Source organism: Meleagris gallopavo, chromosome 22 (genome assembly GCF_905368555.1).
Source record: "Meleagris gallopavo chromosome 22, MGAL_WU_HG_1.1, whole genome shotgun sequence".
NCBI classification, from domain to species: domain Eukaryota; kingdom Metazoa; phylum Chordata; class Aves; order Galliformes; family Phasianidae; genus Meleagris; species Meleagris gallopavo.
The window spans coordinates 3,398,177-3,423,849 of record NC_139425.1 but is presented as its reverse complement, the minus strand read 5'-3'; the positions used below and the strand labels follow the sequence as shown (position 1 = coordinate 3,423,849).

Sequence of the window (25,673 nt, the reverse complement as noted above, 5' to 3'; positions counted from 1 at the left end):
CCACACTCAGAAGCCACCAGGACAGCCCACCGGTCCTCATTTGGTCCTTCTCCCATTGGCTGACAGCCCCTTGTTAAAGAAGCAGATAGCACTGGTACAACTTTGCTCTCCATCAGCAGCAGATGTGCACACAACAACCAGGTGGACCGCAAAGGTGGAATTAAAGGAGCAAAGTTCTCTTTTGCCTGCTCTGTGTTCAGTAGGGTAAGGAGATCTTCTATATGGAGGGTTGCTTGTGGACCACGGTTCTTGAAGGTGTTGCTCTGAGTCTTTCACTCTTTCTTTCCTGATTCCCACTATTTCAATAGCATTTCCAGTTTCTGTACTGCTCTCTCCATCTTCTGAGAACATATCAGTATTTTGTTTTAGGACTAAAGCCATGGAGTAATGCACTTACCTTGATGTTTTTTTTAAGTCACGCACCATCACACAAGTGGAGACATTTGCTCTGTGCATGTCTTTGCTGCAAAATGTTTTAAACCTAATGCAGTCACACTGCTAAAATACACTCATGTTCAGTTTTGGGTGGAAGTCAGCATCTCTGAAGTTTTTATGTCTGTTAGACTCCTACCTGGCTGCAAAGCCAAGGAAAACAAAGCCCTTATACCAGTGTGGTTTGGCAGAACCCCAAGCTGTCTGCTGTGATGTGTTCGTACCAACCCGAAGAAGTCCCAGTGCAGAAAAGCAGATTCGCCTGCTTCCAGCTCATCGTACATTTTTATCTCCAGGAGAAAGCTAAAGGTCAGTTTAGGCACCAATTTTAGGCTAATACTTCTTTGAAGGAAGAATTGCATCAGGGAAGAGTGGGGTTTTGCTCATTTAAAGGACATTAAAATCTGTAATAACTTGAGACTGGAAGGTAATTGAGGCAGTGATGACATTTGAGGCACCCAGATTGATTAGATCAGACTGTTCCCGCTTGCTCAGATTCCTCCCTTCCTAACCCTTTCATTTTTTCTGTGTGTTACTGCAAACACACCACACAAATCATCCTTTCAAACTTGCTGCTACCTTGATTTAAAAAAAAAGAGAAAAAGGTGCTTTCCAATTTCCTCTGCTGTGACTGCTGCGCATACGCCAGAAGTTTGTTCCTACTGTGTCAGCTCATACAACAACTCGGCCTTATCTACACAGCACAGAGATTTGAACAGGTTTAAGAGAGCTTTCAGAAATTTACATTCTGTTTACCAGCCGGTCGCCTCCTGTGCTTCTCTGCAGCAGTGCACACAGTGCTGCAAACAAACACAGCCCCTCCTGCTCATGCACATGCTGCTCCAAAAGGAGGGCCGCAAATTAAGGCCAAGTGCTGACCCAAGGCGGCCTGCTGGAAATGCCATGGTGATGAGCACCGGTAGAGCAAAAATAGGAAAGGGTTTTGAGTTTGGTCTCTGTAATTTCCCATAGTGAACGGGGAAGTGAGGTTGTAAGAAAAATAGAATTGCTGTCACCTGATGAGCCGCATCCTCACAGTGCTTGCAAAGGGAATCGGAGGTGTCAACACACACAGTGAAGTTTGGAAAGGTTTGAGAGAAAATTCCAAAGCCATGAAATTGTGGCCTTTGCGAGGACAGCAGCAACAGCACCCCATGTCTCTGTCGACAGCACACGTCCACAGGGGCTAATGCTTCCCATGATAACACACACAGCTTTGGGTTTGCTGGATAACCCTACAGGAAGTATCATGAAAGCTATTTACGTATCTAGATTTCACACAAGCACTTCTATATATACATATTTATATAAGTAGACTTTACAAGCTATGTATATATATGTATGCCCTATATAAAGTTATATACGTGACTGACACAAGATTCGTTAGTCACAAAAGTTAAAGCTGGGAGAAAAATCATCCTGGATTTCCCAAAAGTGAAAGTACGTAAGGCCAGGAACATTAGAGTGATATTTTACCACGTGAGCATGATTCTCCCTTTCAAGAGAGCTAGGCTGGTGGAGTGTCCTATGGAGCAATGTTCCCTTATCCATCAGTGAGCCAAATAGGTGGGCTGGGGGCAGCCCTGATAACCAAAGTAAACTGCTTCCCAATGAAGAGCACCAAACAAGAATAGGATAAAGCAGCCGAGAATGATTTCAGGGCTTAAGTAATTCAAAATTGCACGGAACATATTAGCAAAACGTTACATTTTGATCTTTGCACTCCATGTGAATTTATTAAAAAAAAAAAAAAATCTGCAATTTCTTCATCCCTGGGCTCAGAGGGTGTGCTGCGTTCTTATCTCTTCCTCAGAGCTGCATGTGGGATTGATAACTTCTAAGCCCACACGTTTTTCTAAACTCCATGGAAGCACAAGAAAATTGTGAGTATTTGCATCCTGAGTGATCTTACAACTGCACTCACATTTCCAGGACAAAAGGTTCCCCTCTGTCTCTCGCTGCACCCTGCACGCAAAGACTTGCCACTGCTCACACAGCTTCGTGTTGAGTCCTCAGTGGGATTCCTATTTTAAAAGTGGACGATGAAGAAGCACTGAGGCAAGGGCATTATTTTCCATGGACTGATGTGTACAAAATTCTGATCTCATCCCACATGCTTTCAGACCAAGAGCTGTTACAGTGTCTGGGATGGACAGGCATCCATTCTCTTTCAGCAAGCTGCATCTGCTTTTCATTTTCACTCACACACACACAGTTGGTGTGTCTTTGTAACCTGGACTTATCACTCCCAAACTGCAGTTTCCAAAATTAGTCTCCAAACTTGCAGATCTGATTCATGTAAGCAACAGCAGCAGTAGGAATCTGCCTGTGAGAATTATTTGCATGCTTACAGCCAAAAATCAGCCTTGACTTCTCACTGTACTTTCTCACTGCTTGATATTTTTGCAGCTATTTTGCTTAACAAGGTGGGAAACAAAGTCTGTTTGTGTTGGGCGTTGCACATCAGTTGATGGGAAAGGCTGCCCCACGCCCGCCCCTGGCAAACATCTGGAGCAGTGGGCAGGCTCAGAGGCAATGCAAATCGCAGTTTTCTCCCATGGACCTAGAGAATAGGGGATGGAAACTGTTGTAGCCCTGATAAGCACTGGAAATTATCAGGAAGGTGGGACCCTTGTCCATTACAAATGTCTGCACACTTCAGACTTTGGTGTAAAATGCTACTGAAAATGAATAGTGAATCAATTAATTATTTGTGCCTGGATACAGAACATCCCTGAGCAGCACAAGACTGAAGCAACAGGTCTCAGTTCTGTGCCAAAGGTTCAAGGCATGTAGGAAAGACCTCCATGGCCAAAAGCAGTAAATTCCCTCAGATATCACTGAGAACACTGTAACCTTCTGTTTCTTAGCACAGCTTCTGTCTGCAAACATGAAGGTGCTGCCATCGATGTGGAGCATGCTATAACCTACATCCATAATGACAAACTTCATTTCTACATATAACAAGCAATTTTGTGAAGGTGCAAAGCAGAAACCTAACCTGACTTATTTTGGCTTCTGCTATTGACACAGGTCATCTGTCCTCCAAACCACAGCCAGCACAGGAACAGCTACTGCAAGTTGTGATGCTTCTTCTGATATGTATGCACTGGGACTGGCTAATGAGTACACACATTTACAGAGAGCTAGGGCTACTCATTCCTACCTTTGTTATACCTTTTTTGGTTTTGTTTGTTTGCAAGATAGTTCCTATGGCACCAGTGTAGAGAATTGTTTTCATTCTTTGACCTTTCCATCAGCACCCATGGCTGCACGAACTCTGCCAATAATGCCTTCCAGTAGCTCCTGTTGTAGCAGATTAGTTGTGCTCAGCTTCCAGCAGCAGGATGAGCTGGCAGAAGGAAGAAACACACACATGCACACCATCACTTCACTGCTCTGCTGTTGGAACAGACGTTTGCATGGAAGATGCACAAATTAACATAAAGTCCTAAAGGGGACCTGTGCTTTACGTGCTCTTGGCACACTCCAACATTAGGTTAGAATCCCTGCATGGGCTTCTAGTGGGAACAATTGGTGATGGATGATGGTTGGACTGGATGATCTTGTAGGTCTTTTCCAACCTTGGTGAGCCTGTGACTCTGATTCTATGGATCCTAGGGCTGGAAGGACCCTATGTCAGATCAGAGACAAATCAAAACATCACTTGAAAGGAAGATCCCTGTGGGTATCACATCTCATTTGTGATATCCCACACCGAGGTACTGCATCAGAGAAGATAATTACAAATGCACACACCACTGGCACCTTTCCTACATAATTTGCCAATATCAGAGACATCCTGTGAGACTGGTGGCAACAATGGACTAGCTCCTAATGTTGTTCAAACCTTGCTGGAAGAAAACAAAATAACCTTCCTGAGATGCTAAGTCCACGCTAGAGCTGAAAGCTGCCTTAAGCCATGCCTAGCATCCTACTTGTGAGAGCATGATGGTTAGCAACTTCTGGCTCTAACCATCTCCAAAGGTTCTGCATATTTCATCCATTCCCCTATGCAAGCCAGACTTCCTTTCACAAATGTTTTAGAGGGAACCATTTATATATGCAATAAAAAAGCTATTTCACCACACTGCTGAAAAATCCATCTGGTTGCAGCTTATCTTACCAGTATATCATTTACAGGTATTATATTAATAAAAGAAGACTAAATATTATATTGCTTCTGGCATACGGAGTACATAACAGGTGTTTATAAACACATTACTGAATGTTACAGACTTTTAAGTAACCCCACTGACCTGTCCATAAATGCTCTGTAGCTATTGATTCACCGTACATTAACACTTAATGGATAAACTTTTACAAGCCAGTTATAAACATTCTCTGCAAGAAATATGACATCCTCCTAAACACACATAGAGATGACTCACAAAACAAAAGCTAAACAAAACACAAGAAAAAATGTATGCCAATTTTGTAAAACTGAAGTTATGTATCAATGTGCAAAAGTAAAATTGATATTGAACAGTGCTTTTTTTCCCCCCCTACAAATATTATTTATTATGTTTTCATCATTTTCAAATGTTGAACTTGATCAAAGAGGGAGGACCTGCAGTGGCCAACTCAGATGACTTAGATGATTAATTTCCAAGAATAGACATGAAGAATTAAATCTGTTCCTTCTCTATGCCATTATACGGCATAATTTCCTTGTTGATACGCAGTGGAGGATACATCTCCTCTAACATCAGACATCTCACAATGGTCCATGTTGGTACTGGTTATCAAGCTAACTTCGTAAGTGGAGAAAACAGGCACATCCAGAAGACAACCACCTGGCTGTCCAAGCTGGATTCACCTTCTGGAGAGGTCTTTTTCTCCCCATCCAGTTAATCCTCTCCATCCCCTCTCTAGACTTGGATGTTACGTGGGCAGCTATGCCTTAATAAAACCAATCCCATTTTTGACATCTGCTTTTAAACAATACCTGCATATCAGCATGGTGTGTGGTGTTTGAAGGTTTAACCTTAGCAAATGAGAGCAGCTGTATTTGAAGGCAGTGATGGAGCTGGATGACATCACTGTGGGCTCACACCTTGCACGTGCCAGGTGCAACACTGTGGTGAGGAGATTGCCTTGGCATCAACTTTTGTCTCCTATCTACCTGCCCAGAACAACAGTAAATGTGTGAGCAAACACTGTGTTTGAGCCAAACACAGATACCCAGTGTAGTGCTGTGGAGTTTTCTTTGTGTCAATGAAAAAAGCTAAGTATTTGCAAAAAAAAAACGTGCACAGAGAAAGGAATATGCTTCCAAGGTAGACTTACCATGCTTTAAGAAAAACAGGAGCCACATCATCCTTCTAGTCTATTTTTAGTAAGGCTAATTAACAATGCAAAACAGATTAGTTCTTACCACTTGGGTTGTATGAGTGTAGTAAGACACGGCTCTCCTGGCGCTAAGCTGTGAATCTCAATGCACCTGTGCTTGCATTGAGGGAATAAAGTGGTCTTTGGTGTAGAGGATCCCTGTCTACCTCCTCGCCTGCAGCCTCCTGCTTTCACAGACTGCCTTGGAAGCCAAGCACAGCCACGTGCTGGTGGATGTGTGAAAATATTTGCTACTGACATCTCATCCTACATTCAAGTTTGGCACGCAACACCTGCACACAAAATACCCGCCTATAGAAAGCACCAGAAAAAATGTGTTTAACGTTAGCAATATCAACATTAGCAATACAGCACTTGAATACCAAGGAAACAAGGCAATAATACCTGTTAGATGGAAAACATTGAAAGAACATGTTCAGTTCTAACTTGCACTTCTAAGACTGTAATTTTTAAAAGCACTCGGCACACGTGCATTGGCTTTCTGAGAGGGCTGTCTCAAAAGCTGCAGCTAGATTGAAATGTTGGGTGCATTCTCTTTGCTGCTGTTGAGCCACTTCTGAACGGCACGGTGAAATAAAGCCAGTTGCCCATCAATGTGACAAGAAGCTATCTCGTGTCTTCACCCCGCTGTTTCTAACAGTACTGCTTGCAATATATTGTCCCCTGCATGTGGAAAGAAAAGGCACGAGCACGAGAGTCTCTTAGTAAAACATTAATCTCAGATCACAGATTTATTTTATGGATTTGCAACACAGCCCATATTACAAACATTGTCTGGGAACATTTACAAGAATAAATAAGATGGACTCGCAGTTGTAAAAAAAAGATTACACTTCACTGTAATGTACAGTCAAAAAATATATCTGATATTCATTGACTTGACATTATTTACCTTCCTTCTTTTAAGCTAGAAAGAAAAGACACTGAATGCACAGTGTTGAGATTTCTGCATTTATATTTTTTTCCTTTTTTTTTTTTTCATACGTGCTTTATCTATCAAACATCCAAACTGTACAAGTGAGTTTCACCAGTAATCCATAAAGGCCAAAGGAGGGGGAGGTGGGGGCAGAATCCAACAGCAGAGACGCGCTGATGCAGCACGTGTGGGGTGCTGGGCAGGGTGCTGCTCACCCCAATACGGCCACAGCATCCTGACTGCAGGAGTAACAGCTCTGGCAACAAGTGATGCTACAGCATTTCAATTTCAGCAGGATTGGCGCAGGGGGAAGGAGATGAAATCAACATGGGAGTGAATTCTGTCACCGCGTTCGGTCAGTATGGGTTAAATGTGGCAAGGGCACAGCTGCGGCTTTTGCACTGAAATGCAGCATGAGTGCTGGAGACTTAAGAACGGGCTACAGAGGTGAAGAGGGTCATGCCAGTTCTGCTCCATGTACATGAAAGTCCTGCATGGGAAGTGTTAGAGCTAGTTCAGCAATGCCAACAACCATCAGGTGCCCTGGAGAGGCTTTCCGAATAGCTAAACTCATTGAAGCTTGCGAAGCGCCGGCCATGCACCCAAAAACACCTCTGCAAATGCATTCCTTCATAACTGCACACAAGCAAGATTTCCTGGAGGTGCCCAGTGAAGGATGAAGTGCTCACAGAAGGACGTACACCTCCACAGAGCCACCTGCTTGAGCAGCTCACCAAGTCCCCCAGAAAGTTGTGTTCCAGGGTAACAGATCTCCCTTACAAAACCTTCACTGAAATACTATCACTTGCAATAACTGATTCCTCCACAGTGACCCCTATTCTATTGGAAACCTGCACAGAACAGACCAGGACTGGTCCCAAAGGTTACACCTATGGCATATATCACATCACAACAACAAGCAAACCTCACTTCCAACTGTGTGAACTGGCTCATGGCCATGCAGCTTAGAATCAGCTCACACTGAACTGGTTTGCAAGAAAAACATTTTTTTCCTTTTTTTTTTTTTTTTTCTTTTCCCTCCACAAAGAAATACCACGGGAACACTGCATCTATCTTCTGCATAATTTTGTTTCTTAAGGTGAGGGTTGAAACCAGAGAATAAGGGTGAACAACCTGCCAAATGCACTGGGACAGGGATGGAAAGATTTTGCTCGTTTTCACAAATGGAAGAAGCTGCCAGGTTTTCACGACTCTGACATGAAGCTGTAAATATTGAATGCCATGTATTGCTTATAAGGGAAACTTTAAAAATATTTAACACAGAAAATAAAGATTACAGACTTGAGGCCACTGGAAGCCAGTGAGTTTTTTGTCACTCCATCAAACTCAGAACCACCAGGATTTGGCCTTGGTGTATGAAAATGCATGAATGTACTCAACTGCTACACTCAGCTGTACATTCTTCAGGTATATCTATGATGAGGAAGATGACTGATATTTGTCCAAGTCAATAAGCAGATACTACATGATACATTTTCCTAGCATCCCTCGCCAAAACTGCAGAAAGTGTGCTTTGCTTCTGTGCTGTTGGATGGCCCTCAATGGAGGAAGAGCTACAGGGAACTGGGGAACAGGGAAAGGAAGGGCACTTGCATTTAAATTGTATAGCATGTATGTATGGCTATAGAAGACTGCAATCTAAATAAGTATGAACGTAGGAGGGTTAACAGAATCCTCATTACTCCCTTCTGTATACCAAACTTTAATTAGCTGGCTCTCTCAGTTTCTGCTCCTGGAAAGGTCTGTGCAGGGAGGTGCAGTATTCTGTTCTACCACTTTCTGGTCTTCAAGGAGGTATACTGAGCTTCATACTCACAGGCAGAGATCATCCTGAAGCACTTTCAGCACAGGGTCCCATCCGTGTTCCTAACAAGCTGAAGTGAACTTTGTACACTTAGGAAGAACCTCAAATTAGAATACAAGTTCTTGAGATGCCCTTTGCAATGACTAAAACTGCGCTACCAATGAGATATTGTTTAAATTTACTACAGGACAACGTTTTCCAAGTGCAACATTTGCACTGAATTGCAATGGAGGAATATGCCAGGACTGTGCAATGCTCTGTGCTGACTTGCAAAGATTTCTGCCAGTGTGACAGAGGCACAGCAGATTTGAAGGTTCCTCTCAAGGAAATCTTTTATCTTTGTCCCTCGGGATTTATTCCCTCTGTTACACTGCCTGCTCCCTCTCTAGAGAGTTCTGCAGAGCAGAATGTGTTACTACCTGTTTTTTTATGATCCTGGCACAAACTCAGAAGAGTAGGAAGGACGTAAGTATATCCCTGCAAGAATAAGAAACAGAACAAAGTGGAAGTTCCTCACCTGTTTCAGGACACCATTTAATCCTCCTCCACTGTTTGCTTTTCTCCTTATCCTTTCCTTCTCTTCCAGACAGCTGCCTTCAGAACAACTGCTGCAGATGGGAGCTCTCTCCTTCCTCAGACCAAGGGACACCAAGGGCAGCGCATGCACAGTGCCTGGCCTGAGATTCCCAGGGGAAATCCCACCAACTACTCCTCAAGGACCTGTGCAAACTACATGGAAAAACAACTCTACCATCTGCAGGCTTAAATCTACTGCTGTGGAGTCTTGCATTGCCACTGGACGTTTTCAGAGGGAGCTTACAGATCCAGAATAAAAGGTAGGAAACTACTGACACACAAATATGTGCTTCTCTAGGCAAAAGCTATGCTCTGCGATTCCCACCTCTGCCCTACAGAGTGCATGGATCAGACCAATCAGGGCTCACAGACATTGCCCATGATATCTGTCAACTTTCTGGGAGTCCCCTGGGCATTCTTAAAATGTGGGCACCATGTGGACAGGGCCTGAATGGGAGAGACGGGTTGCAGTACTGTGGTTGATTTGGTGCAAAAGGTGGCAGGAGGGTTTTTCTGTGCATGGAAAAATCATCTTTCATTGCTAATTACCTGGTATCTGTGGACCAACATGGACAACTCTAGCTCACTCAAATGGCTCTAATGCAAATAAACCAAGGAGGATCAACCAGTGCACTAATAAAACTAGTTGAAGCTAACTAAGCACGGCAGTATTCCATGCAACTTTGCTAATGAATTTCAATCATGAACTGAAATGTCTCCTACTTCCCTGGTCAGAGAACACCAGTTACCTCAATCTACTAAATAAAACCACCAGATCCCATCTGCTTGTTTGCTACCAGTAGTCCCTACCTTCACACTGACATTGTACTCCCCAGCCCCAGTCTGTTCCCTTCACATTAATAAACAAGTACCTCAAGTCCATCTACAGGTCAACTCTACACTTTTCTTTACAAGCCATTCTCTGGAGGGAAAAAATAACAAAAGATGGCAGCAAAGGATGCAGTTTTCACAGAGATAACAAACAAACAAAAAAAAACCAACACAATCCAACAAATTATCAAGACCTATTGTACCTTGTAGAGACTTTGTTCTCTCTATCTCTTTCTTGCTGACAGTCCAGGTTCCTCCTTCTCCAGCATCTGGCTGGAGATCTGGAGGTAGATCTGGAATTCTTTGCTTCAGTTACATCTCTTAATAATTTAAGATGTCTTATGCCCTGTGTGTGACATAGTCCCTGTACCCTTACTCTTCTTATGTCTAGTTTTCCAAATTTCAGATTACACTTTAGACCAATACTATACTATCAACAAACAGTTCTCACCCCGTCCTACTATACTATCAACAAACAGTTCTCACCCAGTCCTGAAGGATGTCAGAATGGGAATAAGTGTTTTCATTATGACTATTCAAATACTGTCATATCATATTTACACAGCTTAAAACTCAGTCACTGAGGAATTCCCCTTTTCTACCTTACATTATTGCTCCCCAACTGCAGCAGGCAATACTTAGGTTGGAAAGCTTGTCCTGGATTGTCAATCTTTTCAAGAGTGAGAAAACCTCCTTTATTATCTCAAAATTTCTCTCTTTCTCAGAGAAAACAGACCCAACACCCACAATCTTGCTTCAAGCACGTCGCCTATGTTGCTACCGGCTCCTCTCCACAGCTTAAACAACCTTAAGGTAAGAAAGTTATTTATAGCTAGTTCTTTTCTCTTTCCCTTTATCATTAATTCATATTCAACATATAAGCGTGCAGCAAAGAACAGTGCAAAAGATGCCAATACAGACTGGAGCTGGGTTCCCAAAAATCAGTGTACCTGTGTGTGATGATGGAACACTTCGGACCACAACCAACATCACCCATAGTGTTTGCTGAGCACCCTTCCACACTGGCTGTAGGCTGAACATCACCAGAAGGCTGAAACGCAGACCTGAGCTGGCACACAGTCAGCTGTGGCTAACAGTTGGGCTGTATGAACCAACATGATTTGCACTGAACTTGTTCCTTGCAAATATAAGGTAAAATGTAGCTTAAAGACCCTTCGCTGAAATCTATGCTATCACTTTGCATTTGCAGAGGGCTAAAAGCATGTGGTGGGTTACTGCTGGCCAGCTGATGCTTGTACCTGACCCTATACTAGCATGCTTCATATCATGAAAATACATTTAAACCTACCTCAGGACCTTAAACAACTTCACTGCAAGAGCTCTTCTGCCTGGCTCACCCAACATCTGCTTCTCTCTTTGTGCACATCCCTCCTATAGGCTGACTGCTGGCTTTGTAATCCACTTTCCTTCACGCTACTGCTTAGCCTGAAACTACCTCCTACTCTTCATTTCTTGGTTACATTGCCATTTATTTTACCTCTCTATTCCTTTTACCCAGGCCATTAACTTCAGTGCCTGAACTAGACTTTCAGTAACTCCTGAAAGGGAGTTTCCATGTAAAATTGGGTATGCTAGTTTCCATGTAAAATTAACAGAATGCTAAATACTAATTAATATTTCCATAGCATCCATAGGGAGTTATTCCCTCTGGCTTTCTGGAGTTAGTGAAGTCATGAACACTTCGCTGGTAGCTTCTTCTCACCTTGGCAATTGCAAAATCCTATCCTGGGATCAGGATTCCCTCTTTCCTCTTCTTTGCAAACGGCCCCCAAGCAAACCACCTGTAATTCAAACACTAATATTATCCTTTTCTTCTCAAAGGTCATGATTTTGCTTTGCTTTTTATTCTACAGCAGAGTTGTTTGTGCAGCTTAGCAGCAATAGAAAAAAAAAATAGAACAATTTATTGTGTGAAACAGCAGACATTCACTGCTGCCCCAATGTATTCCAATGTTGATTTAGTGATTTCTTGCAGAACGTAGGGCCCAACCTGACACACAGCAGAGGCACCTATGAGGGGGTTCCCACTGATGCTTTGTGGCACAGCTGCCTGAGACCTTCAAGGTATTCACTTGGAAGAAGCCAAGAATCCAAAGCTTCTTGGAAAGAACAGCAGCTCGGTGGTTCAGCATCCTATGCAAATCTCTCATCTGCTCAGCAGGAAAGATTCCATTTCCAAATAGTGAGCCTTGTTTCTTAGACTGCTGTAGGTCCTGACAAAGATGATAACTTCTTTGTTAGGTACTGCTATATCTGAGTCAGTAAGTGTTCCAATCAGATTTAATTGTCAAGACAAAGATATAATTATCAAGCAAAGAATGACCATGAAGCAGAGGTGCCTTTTGAATTTATATATGGAATTGGTAAATTTTTTTAAGCTTCTGGTGTTCTCTATGTGAGGCATTGACATGACAGTTTCTGAGCATTTACTGATGGTGGAATACTATGAAATGGTAAGAAAGTGGAATTTCCTTAAACTCTTCCCTTACCCGTCTAGCTTTAAGCAAGTCTATGTTTGAAGAAACCTACATCACCAAGAATCTGATTTACACACTGGACTATCTTGGATCCCTGCACTCTCAGAATAAATAAATGGCTAAATTGAAATACTGAATGTCATAAATCCTTTGTTCCTTTAAGAATAATCTCAGAGATTATCCTGTAGACCTAAGTGATTAGCTCCTAAAACAGACTCTTTCAGAAAAGCAATTTCTTAGCTTCTAAGAAGTCAGAACGAGATCCAGAACCATGGCAAAACCCTTCTGATGTTTGTTGCAAAGAAAAAGAGTTGCACAGGCGTTTCTGCAGAACAAAAGAAAAGCCTTTTTGCTTAAGATGGAAAGTTGCTGTGCTGGCTGAAGCCTTTTCTTAGCAGGTGCCGGAGCAGGTTTCTGTGCATGTCCATCACCCTTCCTGCAGCTTGGATGGGTTACCATTTTAAATTTGCAGGGGATGAAAATCTGAATAAATCACTCAACTATGTCTGACTGTACAACAGTTTGGGAACGGCGAGGAAAACGTGATCAAACTCAATTTTAAGATTACCTTCAGATTCAAAGCTCTTGAGCAGGGGCTTTCTTTGTTCTTCATTTGCACAGTGCCTAGCCTAGTTCAGCAGGGACCTGTCAGGACTAGGGGTCCTAAGTTCTACAGCAATACAAATAATAAATAAAAAAATAATAATACATAGTATATGATCAATAATACCTACTTTATACCCTGTTTTTCAAAGACACACTGCACCCCAGCAAATACTTGAAAAATATGGTAACATCGTTACCAAAGTTGCAAGACAAATGCAATTTGTTTGATGCAAATGTTTAACTTCAGGGTTTAAGTGGCTGGGAAACTCATTAATATTGCTTCACCAGCACACAAACAAACATGGACCAGAGAGATGTAACCAGTTCATGCACAGCCTTGGGAGAAACTGGGGGGAAACGTGGAGAAGCCAAGATGCAAATCCATGAACAACAACTCCTCATCTCCACCATCTTCATGCTATAAGGAACCAGATGCGGAAAGATATCGAGTGTTTTTTGGTGTTGGCCTTTTCATTTGGAAGATAAAACAAAAACAGATAAGATAGGCAAATCGTAATGAAACATTTCATAAATTCCCTATGGCTATCTCATTTTTCCCAAATGACTGCTGCATGAAATTCAAAAATTAAAGACTGGGATTTGAGAACAAAATAATAACTTAAAAAGGAGACATTTAGAAGAGAATTTCCTAAAGGTTTCATTCTTTCCCCACTCTTCAGCAAGGACAGCAAAAATACAATCCTAAAGAGGAGAGAAGTCAGAGGGGATTAGAAAGTCCAGTCCTTCAGCCTGTCTCCCATTTCTCTTATTTTTACAGTAGGTTATTTAAGAAGCGGTAGATGCTCCAATAGAAAGCAGGCAGCAGCAAATACAGGCATCATCTCCTCCTTCCAGCTGGTCCGTCCAGTCTCAGTCTCTTTCTCCAAGAAGGAGAGGTTTTCCTTCCCACACTTGTTACCGCCTTCTAGTGTGGGACAGGGGAGAAGCGTCTGCCAGGGGTCGGGGTCTGCCATGTCGGAGGCTCCCCTCTCTCTGCTGGGCTAAAAGGAGCTCAAGTATTCCAGTGCAACCTCATATACAAATTTATACTGTTCCTGAAGGAGAAAACAGAAGTCAGTGACATTGGGATACAGGTGAACTGTTCGGACACTCATTCTGCAAGCTGCAAAAAATGCCTCCTTTCTCTTTCTTACTGGTCTTAATGGTCCTGTCCATTTGACAGAACCAGGCAAACATTAATTGTATTTCTATGTGATACTAAACAGTATTGTTAAGAGTCGTCATAATCAGTGGAAGAAAAATGCTCTAAGAGACAGCTACCCAATGGGCTATTCATTATTTGCTTCACACCCTCATCACAAGTTGCTTTTGAGGAAAGAATTCAGCATGATCAGTTGGGATGTTTGAATTCAGGATGGTTTAATCTCTCTCTTGCAGGGAGCAAGGTCTGAAATGCACTCTCCTCCCTCCATGATTTCAAGGCATGTCACAGCAACAAGCACCAGGCTGTACGCATAGACAGGAGGACAAATTCTACCTGCTACCCGTAGCTAAGGTGACAAAAGCTTGGGGTTTAACCTTCTGGGTGCAGGAGATGTTACCCATCTTGCTGCCAGGGTGGCTGTTCCACATCTATCCAAGAAGAGAAGCAGTGGGACTGGGAGATTCCTCACACATGCCAAAGCAGGGCTGGCTTTAATCCTGCTGCATTTATGGTATGTGTGGTTTTGATTCATGCTGGGCTAAACTATAAAATCTCATACCTATTGTGAAGTCCCCATGCCTACGCTGAGTGGAGAAAAGTGCAGGAAACAAGCTTACCAGTGACTCCACCATGTTGGACTTGTTATTCCGTAACGTTTTCACTATGTGGAACACGTCAATGATATTTTGCTGTTGAATCATTTCACACACACTGCAGATGGCACAGAAGGTGCCACTGCGTCCCCCACCGTTCCTGGGTGCAGAAGAAAAGAGGCAACAGATGAAGCTAGGCAGGGGATGAAAGCACAGCTTACAAATCAGCACGTACACTAAGAGAGGGGTGCGTTTACCAGCCTACTTGAGGAAGCTCATGGGTTTGTGAAAGTGCACCTCTGCAGGGCAACACGAGAGCTGGCAGCATCATGGCACAAGGGAAGGGCTAATGCCATCCCTGGAAGCAGTGGAGAGGGAGCCCTGGGCATTGCCCTGCTTCTCCTCACTCCTGTGGAGCTCACAGCAGAAAGCAGCAGAGCCTTTGGCTCCTCTTCACCACAGTTAGTAAAATCTCCAGGTCAGGTTGTTACAATGCAGCACAATATTCAACCTAAAGTACGCCACAAATGTAATTTAACTTCATTTTCCCCAGCTGAAGCCTGACAAACCACCAGATTTCCAGATCCATAATCAACCTTCTGGACTTATTTCATGAGGTTACAGACGATTTCCAGCCCTACTTACAGGCAGTGGACCACAGTGCGGCCGTCCCTCCCATCGTACTGCTCCTGCCACTTCTCCAGCCTCCTGACCACCTTCAGCAGTGAGCGTTTGGATGGAGGGGTGTCCCGGTATGCTGGCCAGCCAATGTACTGCAGGTGCTGAACTATGCGATAGCCATCCTGGGGCTGAAACAAAGAGCATTTGCAATGCTAAAGGGAATGGGGCAGGAAGCAGAGAGAGGGTGAAGCAGAGGGTACTGATCACACACACCTTCCCCTCTTAATTTGGTATCAGTGCTAGAATTTTCCACTCTGGATACATGATACAGCAGGGAACAAGGAGTTTTCCATATTTTGGATGATAACAATGATCTCAGATGCTACAAAGCCAGGCAGAAACTAGATGCTAAGGACTCCTTGTTTTACTTCCAGTAGAGAAAAAAAGTCTCACTGAATTGTGAGAATGGATCAGCTATGTCTCTCCTGGTACCTTGTGGTCGAGGTTCATTGTGTCAAAGCAAGTAATGGCTAAGACAACCCTCAAAAAAATCTCTGGGTACTATGGCAGAAAACATCCTGACAAGGATTTAGGATTTAGATATTGCTGCTGAATGCAGGTGGGTGTGAGAAATGTGAGTTTACAGCACTCATCCTGAGAGCTGTGCATTTACAAGGCAGCTTCAGCGTGCAGTGTTATCAGCCATGGGACTGCAAGGCTGTTCCCAGCTCAGTGGCAGTCAGCTTGGGATGTGGAGTGGAGCAGAAGTAACTAATTCAGCTGCTCAAATAGTTAGACCCCATGACTCACTCCACAATGACATAATTGAATTGCTGCACAGGCTCTGACTACACAATCAGAGACAGTATGGAAATGCAATTTCTGGAGCCTATTTCCACTTCTGATTGGGAAAAAAAAAAAAAGAACAAAAAAAAGAACAAAAAAAAGATTTATAATCAATCTGGGAAACAATTAATGGGAGAAAAATCCTCTGCTGAAACTCCTGCCGCAGCCCTGAAGTTGGATTGCATGGGTCCAGAGTGCAGACAAACCTCGTTTCTATCATGTCAGCCACACAGGGGCTGAGGGATACAGACAAAAAAGTTGCTTGCAGAAATGGCAGCTGCTTATTTATAGGAGAACAGTGGCAATTAGGAGTCCCAATCGAGCTGGTAAATATTGCATTTGTCAGGGAGCAGTTGATACTATTCCAGCTTATTTCCTATGATGCTGATACTTTTATTGTTTCTACTAATGGATTAATTGTTCTCAAATAAATGCAGAAAAACGCATTCCATCTGAATCCAGATTTTCAGCTCATACCATCCATTTTCTACTTTCAGCCAAAAGGCTTTCACCAATATAGACTAATGCAATTAAATGTTAATTAAAGGAAGTAGCTACTAAATTTCTGCAGTGGAATTTTGTTACTAGGTGAGCGATACAGCATCTCAAAACCACAGACTAGATTCTGCCTCTTTCCCATGCCAAAATATATTTGTGAGAATAAATAAGGAATGTGGCATTTCACTGCTCTTACCCTGGCCATGTTGCAGATCCGGAATATCCGGTTGATGATGTCTTCATCGATGTCTGCTGAAACAAACTCTACTTGAATTGGGCCATAGCAACAGGACGTCTTCTCTGGCCAGTACTGCATGCAGAGCTAGGGAGAATATCAAAAAGAAACAGAAAGCATCTTAATATTAACACGGGAATGCACCATCAGCCTTGTCTCACTTCAGATGGCCAGCCAGCACAAAATCCATAACCAATCCTCTGTTACAGAATGCATTTGCTCAGAAAAGATCTCCTTCTAGTTTCAGGAAACTTCTTGATATTATGAGTCTGAAGCCAAAAAGAAACGTATTATAGAAGCTTCACTTTTTTTTTTTTTTTTTTGTCTTTTTCAGTATGAAAACCATTGAATCCAGGGTGTAAAGGTGAAGGAAAATGGCAGAAAAATGAAGATCCTACGTGGACGTGGAGTTAGAAAAGAACATTAAAAGATCTGCAGGTAAATGCAATAAAATCACAGAAGTGTTGTGTTAACGAGAAAATGGTACGCACCAACAAAATTAATCTTAATTCAAGCAAAGAAGAATTTTTCTGCAAAATGAACTTTTAATGCTGATACTACTGAATTCACAGCATACAAAACCCTACTATTCACACAAATTACGTTCTAAGTATTTCAAATCCATCTGGAAATAGATCATGGCAAGAAAATATTTTGCATGAGATCTCATTAAGAGTTTCCGCTGAGATTGTATTTTTCTGGTTTTTTTTCCTCCTATTTTCAAGAGTAATTTTTGAGAAGTTCTGCAACCACCAGGTGCTCATTTGAACTTGATCTCAAGCTTTTCAAGTTCAATCACTGTCAGTAATAATGTCAAGTGTGTGCATACCACTGCATTAATTCTCTATTCCTGTTCCTCCTTTGATCATATGGGGCTGAAATTGGGTGGGATATTAACGAGATTTTATGCATCTTTGCCCTGGTTATTTTCTCAAGATTACAAAAGCACACGAAGCCCACATAAGCAAGCTCTCCTTTGAAGGTTATCTTCACTCTTCATCCAGATTTTTAAGCAGCCTCCAGACCTCTTCTCAAAGCATTTGCCCAATAGGCAAGGAGATAGGAGCTGAGCTGTAGGAACCAACCTCAAGGTGCAGTGCGAAGAACAGAAAGATTAAACTTAACTTTAAAAATCACTGTTCATAAAGCAGGTCTGTGAATGATCACCCAGATCGACGTCTGTATGGTGCTTAAAATGGTCTGTTGTGTTCTCTGAAACATGGTTTGCTTTGCACTTCTCCCTGCTCACTTCCGCATTTACTACATTTCCATTTATTAACCGCGTACTTATTTCTAATCACAGCTCTTATATAAGCAAGATATGTATTTGTGTTTTACTCCTGTAGATGAGCGAGATGTGCCACCTGGCCACACAGATGTGGTATCTTCTGCACACAACTGTACACTGACAGTTGTGTCATGCTTATGGTGTAGCACTTGGGTTAGGCAACAACGAGCAGCTCGAGAACAACACTGCTGCACAGCAACAGCGCAAGCATAACGCTGTTACACAGTTACACTTCCTCTTCAGAAATCTCACCTTCACAACTGCTATCAAACTTTCACACCTTGCCTTGAGAGCTTTTAAGATACAAACTTTAAAGCTATCCTTGCTTCCTGCGGTAGCTGGGTGCGTTCAGCACTGGCTGCAGACTCAAGGTAGGTGACACCATGCTGGAATGACTGTCAAAGTGACTTAATGCACTGCCAAACCTCCTCTCCTGTGCCTGCAAACACATGATAAAAACAGCAACTTTCTAGGGAAAAAAAACACAGGTAAAGTCTTTGGCAGAAAGACAGTCGGCAAAAGTAACAGGCTGAGGCTGATGGGTTTGTGTTTTCTAGGAATGAGGTGTGAGAAAGAACTCCTAGTTTCCAGAAAATGTTGTGCTTTACAGAGTCAGCAAAAAAAAAGAAAAAAATGCAATCTGTTCCCACACATGGGCTCCAGGACTGCATAGAGGACTGCCACCAGGAGGGTCACTTCTGAGCACAGCCCTTACACAAACAGAAATGAAATCCCACAGCTTTCACCTGAAGGGATCTCCCCTCAGCCCAGCAAGCCAAAGAGACCAATGATCCTATTGCCTTCAAGGATGGTGAGGCTTCAAAGACAGCAAAGAGACAAAGGAAAAATTAATCCATGAAGCACCGGCTACTTGAGGGCTCTTCTCTTGTTTAACAAGTGCTGTAATGGGTGAATTAGCAATGCCAAATGTACTCTCCAGACAAATTGCATGATTGCACCTTTTTGAAAGCTGCTATCTTCTACCACTCATCAGCAAGGTGCCTGCAATCCACTGCAACAGCTCCTGCTCTGCCACCTCGACTTCTGAAAAGAGCACCGTGGTCAGCAGCCAAGGAACCAGGGTACACATGGCACTTGAAAGAAAAGAATGAGAAATGCACAGCACAACAAAAGCAGTGCGAGCTGCACATCTCACTACTACCAAATCTCATTGGAAAGCTCAGGGAGAAGATCCTTACGATGTTTTCAGCATAGTGCTGGGTTTTATTCTTCTGGATATAATGGGTGAGGAGGCAGGCATGCAGTACATATGCCTGGGAGGAAATGAGAATTGGTTTGGGAGGAAACTTAGGCCCACAACAGCAGCATACATAGATAGTTAATCGCTGTTAATCACAGTAAGAATTACTTGCCTTAGAAGGAGTCAAGTATGTAGACCTGAACCTTGCTCTTCCACAGTACCCCAAAACATTGCCTGTTACATTCCAGTTCCCATTATTTATTTTGTTTTATTTATTGGTCACAAGCAAATGGCTGTAGAAACCCCCTGAAAACCTTCTGGATCTGAAAATAAAGTTATATGGCTGAGATGATGAAAAATCCCTTACCTGTGCAGCATCCATCTCATTCAGCATCACTACGGAGGAGCAGTTATAATCAAACACCAGCCTCCAGAAGTCTGCTACGGTGTTGGGCAAAGGGTGCTGGGTTACAATAAAGGCAGCAGGTTGCTTGTGGCTCTAACAAAAGAATAAGATTAGTTTAAAAAAAAAAAAAAATTCAATCAACTTTTATTCAAACGAATATTACACCCAGGAGGCTATGGCTAGGCAATCTGAGCCATTTAACCAGATTATACAAATCACATATCCTTCTCCTTGTTATCGCTGTGCAATGAATGAATGTCTCATAATGGGATTCTTTTGCACCCAATGAAGACATTTCATTAAGGAAGTGTCACAAGAGCAGAGATTACCCAAATCAATTATTTATATTTTGAGACTCAGCAAATAATACTAATTCTACTATTACTACTACTACTACTATCAGTAATGTTAATAATGGGAAACAAAACAGCTAGAAGCAAAGGCACTCCTTTCTGCTGCAGTGGACTCCAGAAACTAGAGGAGAGATTAGCCCCCATCTGCCATTGCTCCCCAGTGGCATAATGCTACCCAAGTGGCACATCTGGGTGGCAGCCATCCTTTAACAGGACATGGGGGAGTGGTCAGAGTCCACATCGCTGGCATTCAACTTCTGCTGCTACCTTTCACATCAGAAGAGCCTTCTGTCCTCAATTTCCCTAACCACGGAGTGGAGAAACTGTGGTCCCAACCTTTGCAGAGCTGTGGTAATGAATGTTTGTGAGGCACTTTGAGATGAAAGGGCAGCAGCTCAAAACGTTATCTCTTTCCAACCACAGCATGCAATGCTTAGATGAGCCTACAAATGCTCCGTCCTTTGTACTGTACATCTGTGAAGTAGACTTGAATCAAAAGGTATAATTCTGGGTTAAAAAAAATACCTATATCGGATTTTGGTTTTAAAGTAAAGAAATAAATAAATGCTCTGAGCGTTAAGCTAGTGGCTGTGGGGGCTGCCTTTTCTCCTCCCTGTGAGCCAGCTGTGGGTGCAATGGCCCCATGGTGGGAGGGGTGCTGTGCATGTCCTGCACCCCTCTGCAGAGTGGCTGCACCATGTTCTGGGGTGCACAGGTGAGCAGGTGATGGGAAGTGAAGTACGGAGAAGGAAAAGGAAAGCTGTTGGGAAGTGATGGGTCTGGAAGGGCTTCTCCTCTTTCTTTATACAAAATAAGAGTGATTAGCAGAGTTTTGTGTGGAAGGAGATGAGAGCCTTAAAGGTAAGGGAAGTTACAACAGGCAAAAACATTTCCAGGCTCTAGGTAATGAGAAAACTGATTGCACACCTGCAGATCTGCCAGTGCACAAAACATATTTTAAAGAAAGAAAGTTAAAAGTTTCCTTGAGCATATTTGCAATAAAAACATCACAGTTTTGTGGAAAAAAATAAATCTAAAATTAATTCTATGACCATTTTTCTTAACCTCTTAAATGCAGTAGTATCACTATTCCCCAAAGCCTGAAAGAGGAGATAACAGAGATCGACTCTACTCAACTTTGCTGGGGAAAAAATGAATGACACTTCTCCCCAGATCATATTTACATATACTCTAATTGCAGTAATTAGCAGTTCGAAGGCACCTCTGTCCAAAAGCAGTTTAGGTACTACAGTAAAAAGAAACCATCAACCTAACTCAGCCACTATAGATGCCCCGTGCTGTGAGTCCATAAACAAAGTAAGGGAAAATGCCTTCAGACAGATTCACATCAGCTTAGCTCATGTCCTTCAGCCCTAAAGCTTTTTGCACATCTGATCCCATATTCTTAACTGCAGTAGCTCAGATAAATCACTCACTCCATGCCACAAACTGTTCTTTTCAAAGAGCTGACGTGGCAGCTCCTGGTGAGCATTTCTCTTCCCACCTGTGCAGCAACCAGTGGGAAGAGCCGTCCCACCACCCCTTCATTCATTTGCCATTCTAAGATGCACCCTCAGACTGCACGCTCACAAGCTTCTCAGCCAAAAGTTTTCCAGCAGCCCGAGGCAGAACGACACAGGCTGTGATTTATCACATTACCAAGTGACATGTTTCTGTGAAGGAGAGAAAATTCACGTGGCTTTGCCCAGTTTGGAGATATCAGACTCAGAAACTACAGGGGAAAAAAAAAAGCTTCTTGCTTTTGATCCAGTTCTCCCAGAAAAGCAACCCAAGAAGGAATAAACCCAGTACAGTGATAAGGGGAGAGGGGGGATGTGCAGAGCTGCTTACATCCATGAGCGCAGCATTGATGTAGTTACTGGATTCGCCATCCACAGAGATGAGGAAGGGCAGGCACCGGTCCAAGGGCAGCACGTCCATGCAGCGGTTCTTGTCATGGTTCCTCGGCAAAAGGCCGATGCTGCAGTCCTCTGGTCGAACCCGCGGTGTCACAATATTGAGAGTCTGTGAAAGGGGCAGGGAAGAAGGGAAGGAAATACAGAAGCAGGCTGAGCATCTTTGAATTCACTTCCAGAAACAATGCCATCTCCACGGCATGCTTATACCAAAGAACAGAAGATCTCTGGCATCCCAGAGAAGGAAAAAGAACGAGCATGGAGAAGCTCGTTGCTGTCAGAATACATCACACTGCACATCCTCCTGAGGTGCCCTCCCACACACCATAAGCCCCAGCATAAATGGAGGGCACTAACCACCACGTAACAAATTCCAGCTGTAAAACACCACAGCAGTTAGATAATGTTTCTGTTCTTTGCAGAGGCTGGAAATGGCTGTCACAGCTGTGTGCTGCAGCTTTGACTTGGTGATGGAGAGAAGCCTCTCGAGGGTGGGCACACACACCCTTTCTCTTTGAGAAGATCCTGTGCACAAGTACCCTGAGTTCACCCACAGGCCAACTGGGTTCAAACCATCTCATGATTCCTCGGGCAAACTATTGATTTCTTTTAACAATACACACAAAAACCTAAGAGAAAAGAGTTGTTTTTTTGTTTTTGCTTTAAACAGTCAGTCAAGCTGTTGCCCTGTTATTTAGATTGCTCCTTTCCTCGTGGAGTGACATGCAGGCTGCTTCCTTTCCCCAGTCACACCTTATCTCTGGGGTCTTGCTGTCGGTCTTTTCCCCTTATCTGTCTTTCCCACAGCTTTACAGAATATGTTTCTTTAAATGTAATTTTCTTTTGTGTTATCCATCGACAAACCAGCCCAAGTTACTCAGCAGCTGTTAAAAACAGCAAATCCAAGTGAAAGCATCTTTAACACTGTCATTTAAGCCATGGTAGATCAGTAGCTATCTGATGGCATTTTATTTCTACTTGTCATGTTTTCTTTCCTGAGCAAAGCAGTCATGCTGTGAATTCCTTTGCAACCAACAGATGAACACAAAATACTGAGAGGCCAACCATTTTTACAGAGGGGCTGACTTCATCCAAAGAGAGGTTGTGAATGGAGAAAGGAGAAGGGTCAGACAACCTGTTATAGGAAGTTACATATAGAAAAGTAACATCAGAAATCTTGTAGTTGCTCTAAATTATGCACACAAGTCCCCTTACCTAGGATGGGAAGCAGGCAGTCTGGCAGGGAAGCATAATGAAACCTGAAATCTCTGACAGTGCAGATAATTAGGTGAGTAACTTGTTAGTGATTTACTCCTGACTATTTTATGTCCTTCCCTTTGCTCACTTGTTTTTTGTGGCTTACTCAGAAAATAAAGACTCCCCAGAATGAGCTTTTATATGTTCAGGCAATGTGCAGAGCATGAGAAATCTATCCAGTCTTACCTGAGGGACAGCGAGACCTAAATAATACAGATTGGACCAATAGATACAGTTAGATGAACTGGTTCATAAAGATTGTAGCAAAAGATACCATCCTATGCATTAAAGCCAAACAACTAAGGCTGAAGAATGCTTTAAGCTAAACCCCTGTAAAAATAGCATCCTAGTACTAGACAGCAAATGAACCTCTTATGCAAAGCATGGAGGAGCATTTCCTTCCCAGAGGAGCTGCCAGCCCCTGGCAGCTCAAAAGAACAAGCACACGGGCGACAAATCTCACTTCCTATCATGACAAAATAAGCACACTGAGTGGTGTCATTCTTTTAATAGTACAGCAGCACTTGATGAAGTCAGGCTTCGGCTCCCTCATGCCAAGCATCCATAGCCAGAAACGCTTTTACAGATCTGATATCACTTGATAAAACCAGATTATTTTTTTTTTTAATTGAAGTGTCATCAGTTGGGACCCACACTCTTTATCTCACTACATCAACCCTGATGATTCCCTGCAAGGTTTCAGATCAAACACATGTATTCTGTCTTCGTGCAGAGAGGGAGCAAATGAGGCATCTAGCTCAGAAGGCTCCTGACAGCCTCCTCCTGGAAAAGACACTTGGCTGAGGGACAGAGGGGCATCTCCCACAGTAAAAGCAATCTCCACCTTTTCACTGCTGACTAAGAACAGCTTCTTAATAAATACCAGTCTCTCTTTACAGTCAAAATCATCTTGCCCTAAATTTCCAACAGCATTATGCTGCTGGTTGAAAATCCTGAAGGGACTTACAGATATATTGAGAATCAGCCTAGGAAGCTTAATTCACTGTTCTGAAGGGTGAGTTGTCTGCTGTGTTGGAGGCACCCTTGCACAGAGCTGGCAGCCTCTGTGTCCCAAGCCCCATTTTATCAGAGTGGGATAAGTACTGCTCTTAGCCCAGCAGTCCTTGTTTCTTGCTCTAGTCAAACAATGCTACTCCAGCACTTGTGAGTGTTATTATATGACATTTCAGTTCTGGTCACAAGGTATTCATAAAAATGTTCTGAGTGAACTGAGGGCTTCAATTCACTGAAAATTAGTATTAGAGAAAGCAGCACTCATGGAGCTCACTCTCTTTGTATGGAAGGACATCAACAAGTTGATTGTCAAGACTCTGAAGGAACAGACAAGCCACAAGAACAGTTAATAAGGGGCCTTGAGGCATAAATGTTTCTGCATAAATTACAGAAGGAAATGAACAACTGAATATTTGCTGAAATGAAAAGTACAACGTTATCTGCGGAAATTAAAATCCTTGCTCTACTGAGGTGATGGGAACTTTTCCTTGCCAAAGGCTGAAAATCTCATGCTTAAAAACAAACCTCTGCCCGATTCAGTACTAACACACAACAAGAATCACCAGAAATCGGACCTCATCTCAGTGTCCCTCTGCTACGTTGGAAATCATCAAATAGCACAGAAATTGATTAAACACCTTCAGTACACCAATTGCAATGACCAAGAGATGACATTACCTGAAACTCATCTTTTATCTGGCTGGAATTGGTTTGTGGATCTATCCTGCTGATGTTGTAATATATGGATCTGAACTCACAAACTGGAATGGCCGTGTTGCCGCAGAGACACGCCTCCAAAATGGCATCATGGACAAATACATACTGTTCCTGCACAGGGGAGAGGATCAGATATTAAAGTCATGTTTTCAATACAGATCATGAAACATCATACTTTTTTTTTTTTTTCTTAAGTCATGCCTGCTATGCATATTTGGCTCAGTTTCATGTGGAGACAAATTACACATTGTGCTATGTGACAGCTTTGTGAGCATATTTCATCCATCACTGAATGTGAGGTCTCATGTATTCATTTCAAATTTACAAGTCTAATGGTAAATCACCCGTACTGGGAATGCTGGGACAAAACAGGGCTGGGCCAGGGGGGAATTCAAAGAGGCAATTGCAAGGCAATGGTCTCTTTATCACTGAGAATTCGGTTTGTGCTTCAGACCAATGACAATAACAGCACAAATGGAGGTCTGCTCCACCTGTTATTCAAAGATCCCGGAGAATCTGGTACTCTG

General features: G+C 42.8%; 1 protein-coding gene and 1 long non-coding RNA gene across 18 annotated transcripts in view; one reads left to right on the top strand and one right to left on the bottom strand.

The window, feature by feature from the left end:
* Positions 1 to 25,673, bottom strand: part of PTPRT (protein tyrosine phosphatase receptor type T) — a 554,909-nt gene that overhangs the window by 111,510 nt on the left and 417,726 nt on the right. For 9 of the 12 annotated variants that reach the window (XR_014887677.1, XR_014887680.1, XR_014887679.1 and 6 more), the window contains 7 exons: positions 25,108 to 25,257; positions 22,094 to 22,267; positions 19,851 to 19,982; positions 16,956 to 17,081; positions 15,440 to 15,603; positions 14,819 to 14,954; positions 9,043 to 14,091 (listed from right to left, as the gene is read on the bottom strand). Coding sequence is in view for 3 of the 12 variants with exons in the window: in XM_085241335.1 (XP_085097461.1) it covers positions 14,038 to 14,091; positions 14,819 to 14,954; positions 15,440 to 15,603; positions 16,956 to 17,081; positions 19,851 to 19,982; positions 22,094 to 22,267; positions 25,108 to 25,257 (936 nt within the window). In the remaining 9 variants the exon portion in view is untranslated. Of the gene's footprint in view, positions 1 to 6,483; positions 14,092 to 14,818; positions 14,955 to 15,439; positions 15,604 to 16,955; positions 17,082 to 19,850; positions 19,983 to 22,093; positions 22,268 to 25,107; positions 25,258 to 25,673 lie in introns of those variants that run through there. The other 3 variants (XM_085241335.1, XM_085241336.1, XM_085241334.1) reach the window with 1 other exon arrangement.
* Positions 8,866 to 25,318, top strand: LOC146542928 (uncharacterized). 6 transcript variants are annotated; one of them, XR_014887692.1, is made up of 7 exons: positions 8,878 to 8,990; positions 9,112 to 9,361; positions 10,658 to 10,745; positions 14,435 to 14,552; positions 15,348 to 15,573; positions 17,329 to 17,432; positions 18,893 to 25,318. It is a non-coding gene; the product is annotated as an uncharacterized LOC146542928 (long non-coding RNA). The 6 variants fall into 6 exon arrangements; XR_014887690.1 differs by having other exon boundaries at positions 18,840 to 25,318; XR_014887689.1 differs by having other exon boundaries at positions 18,341 to 25,318.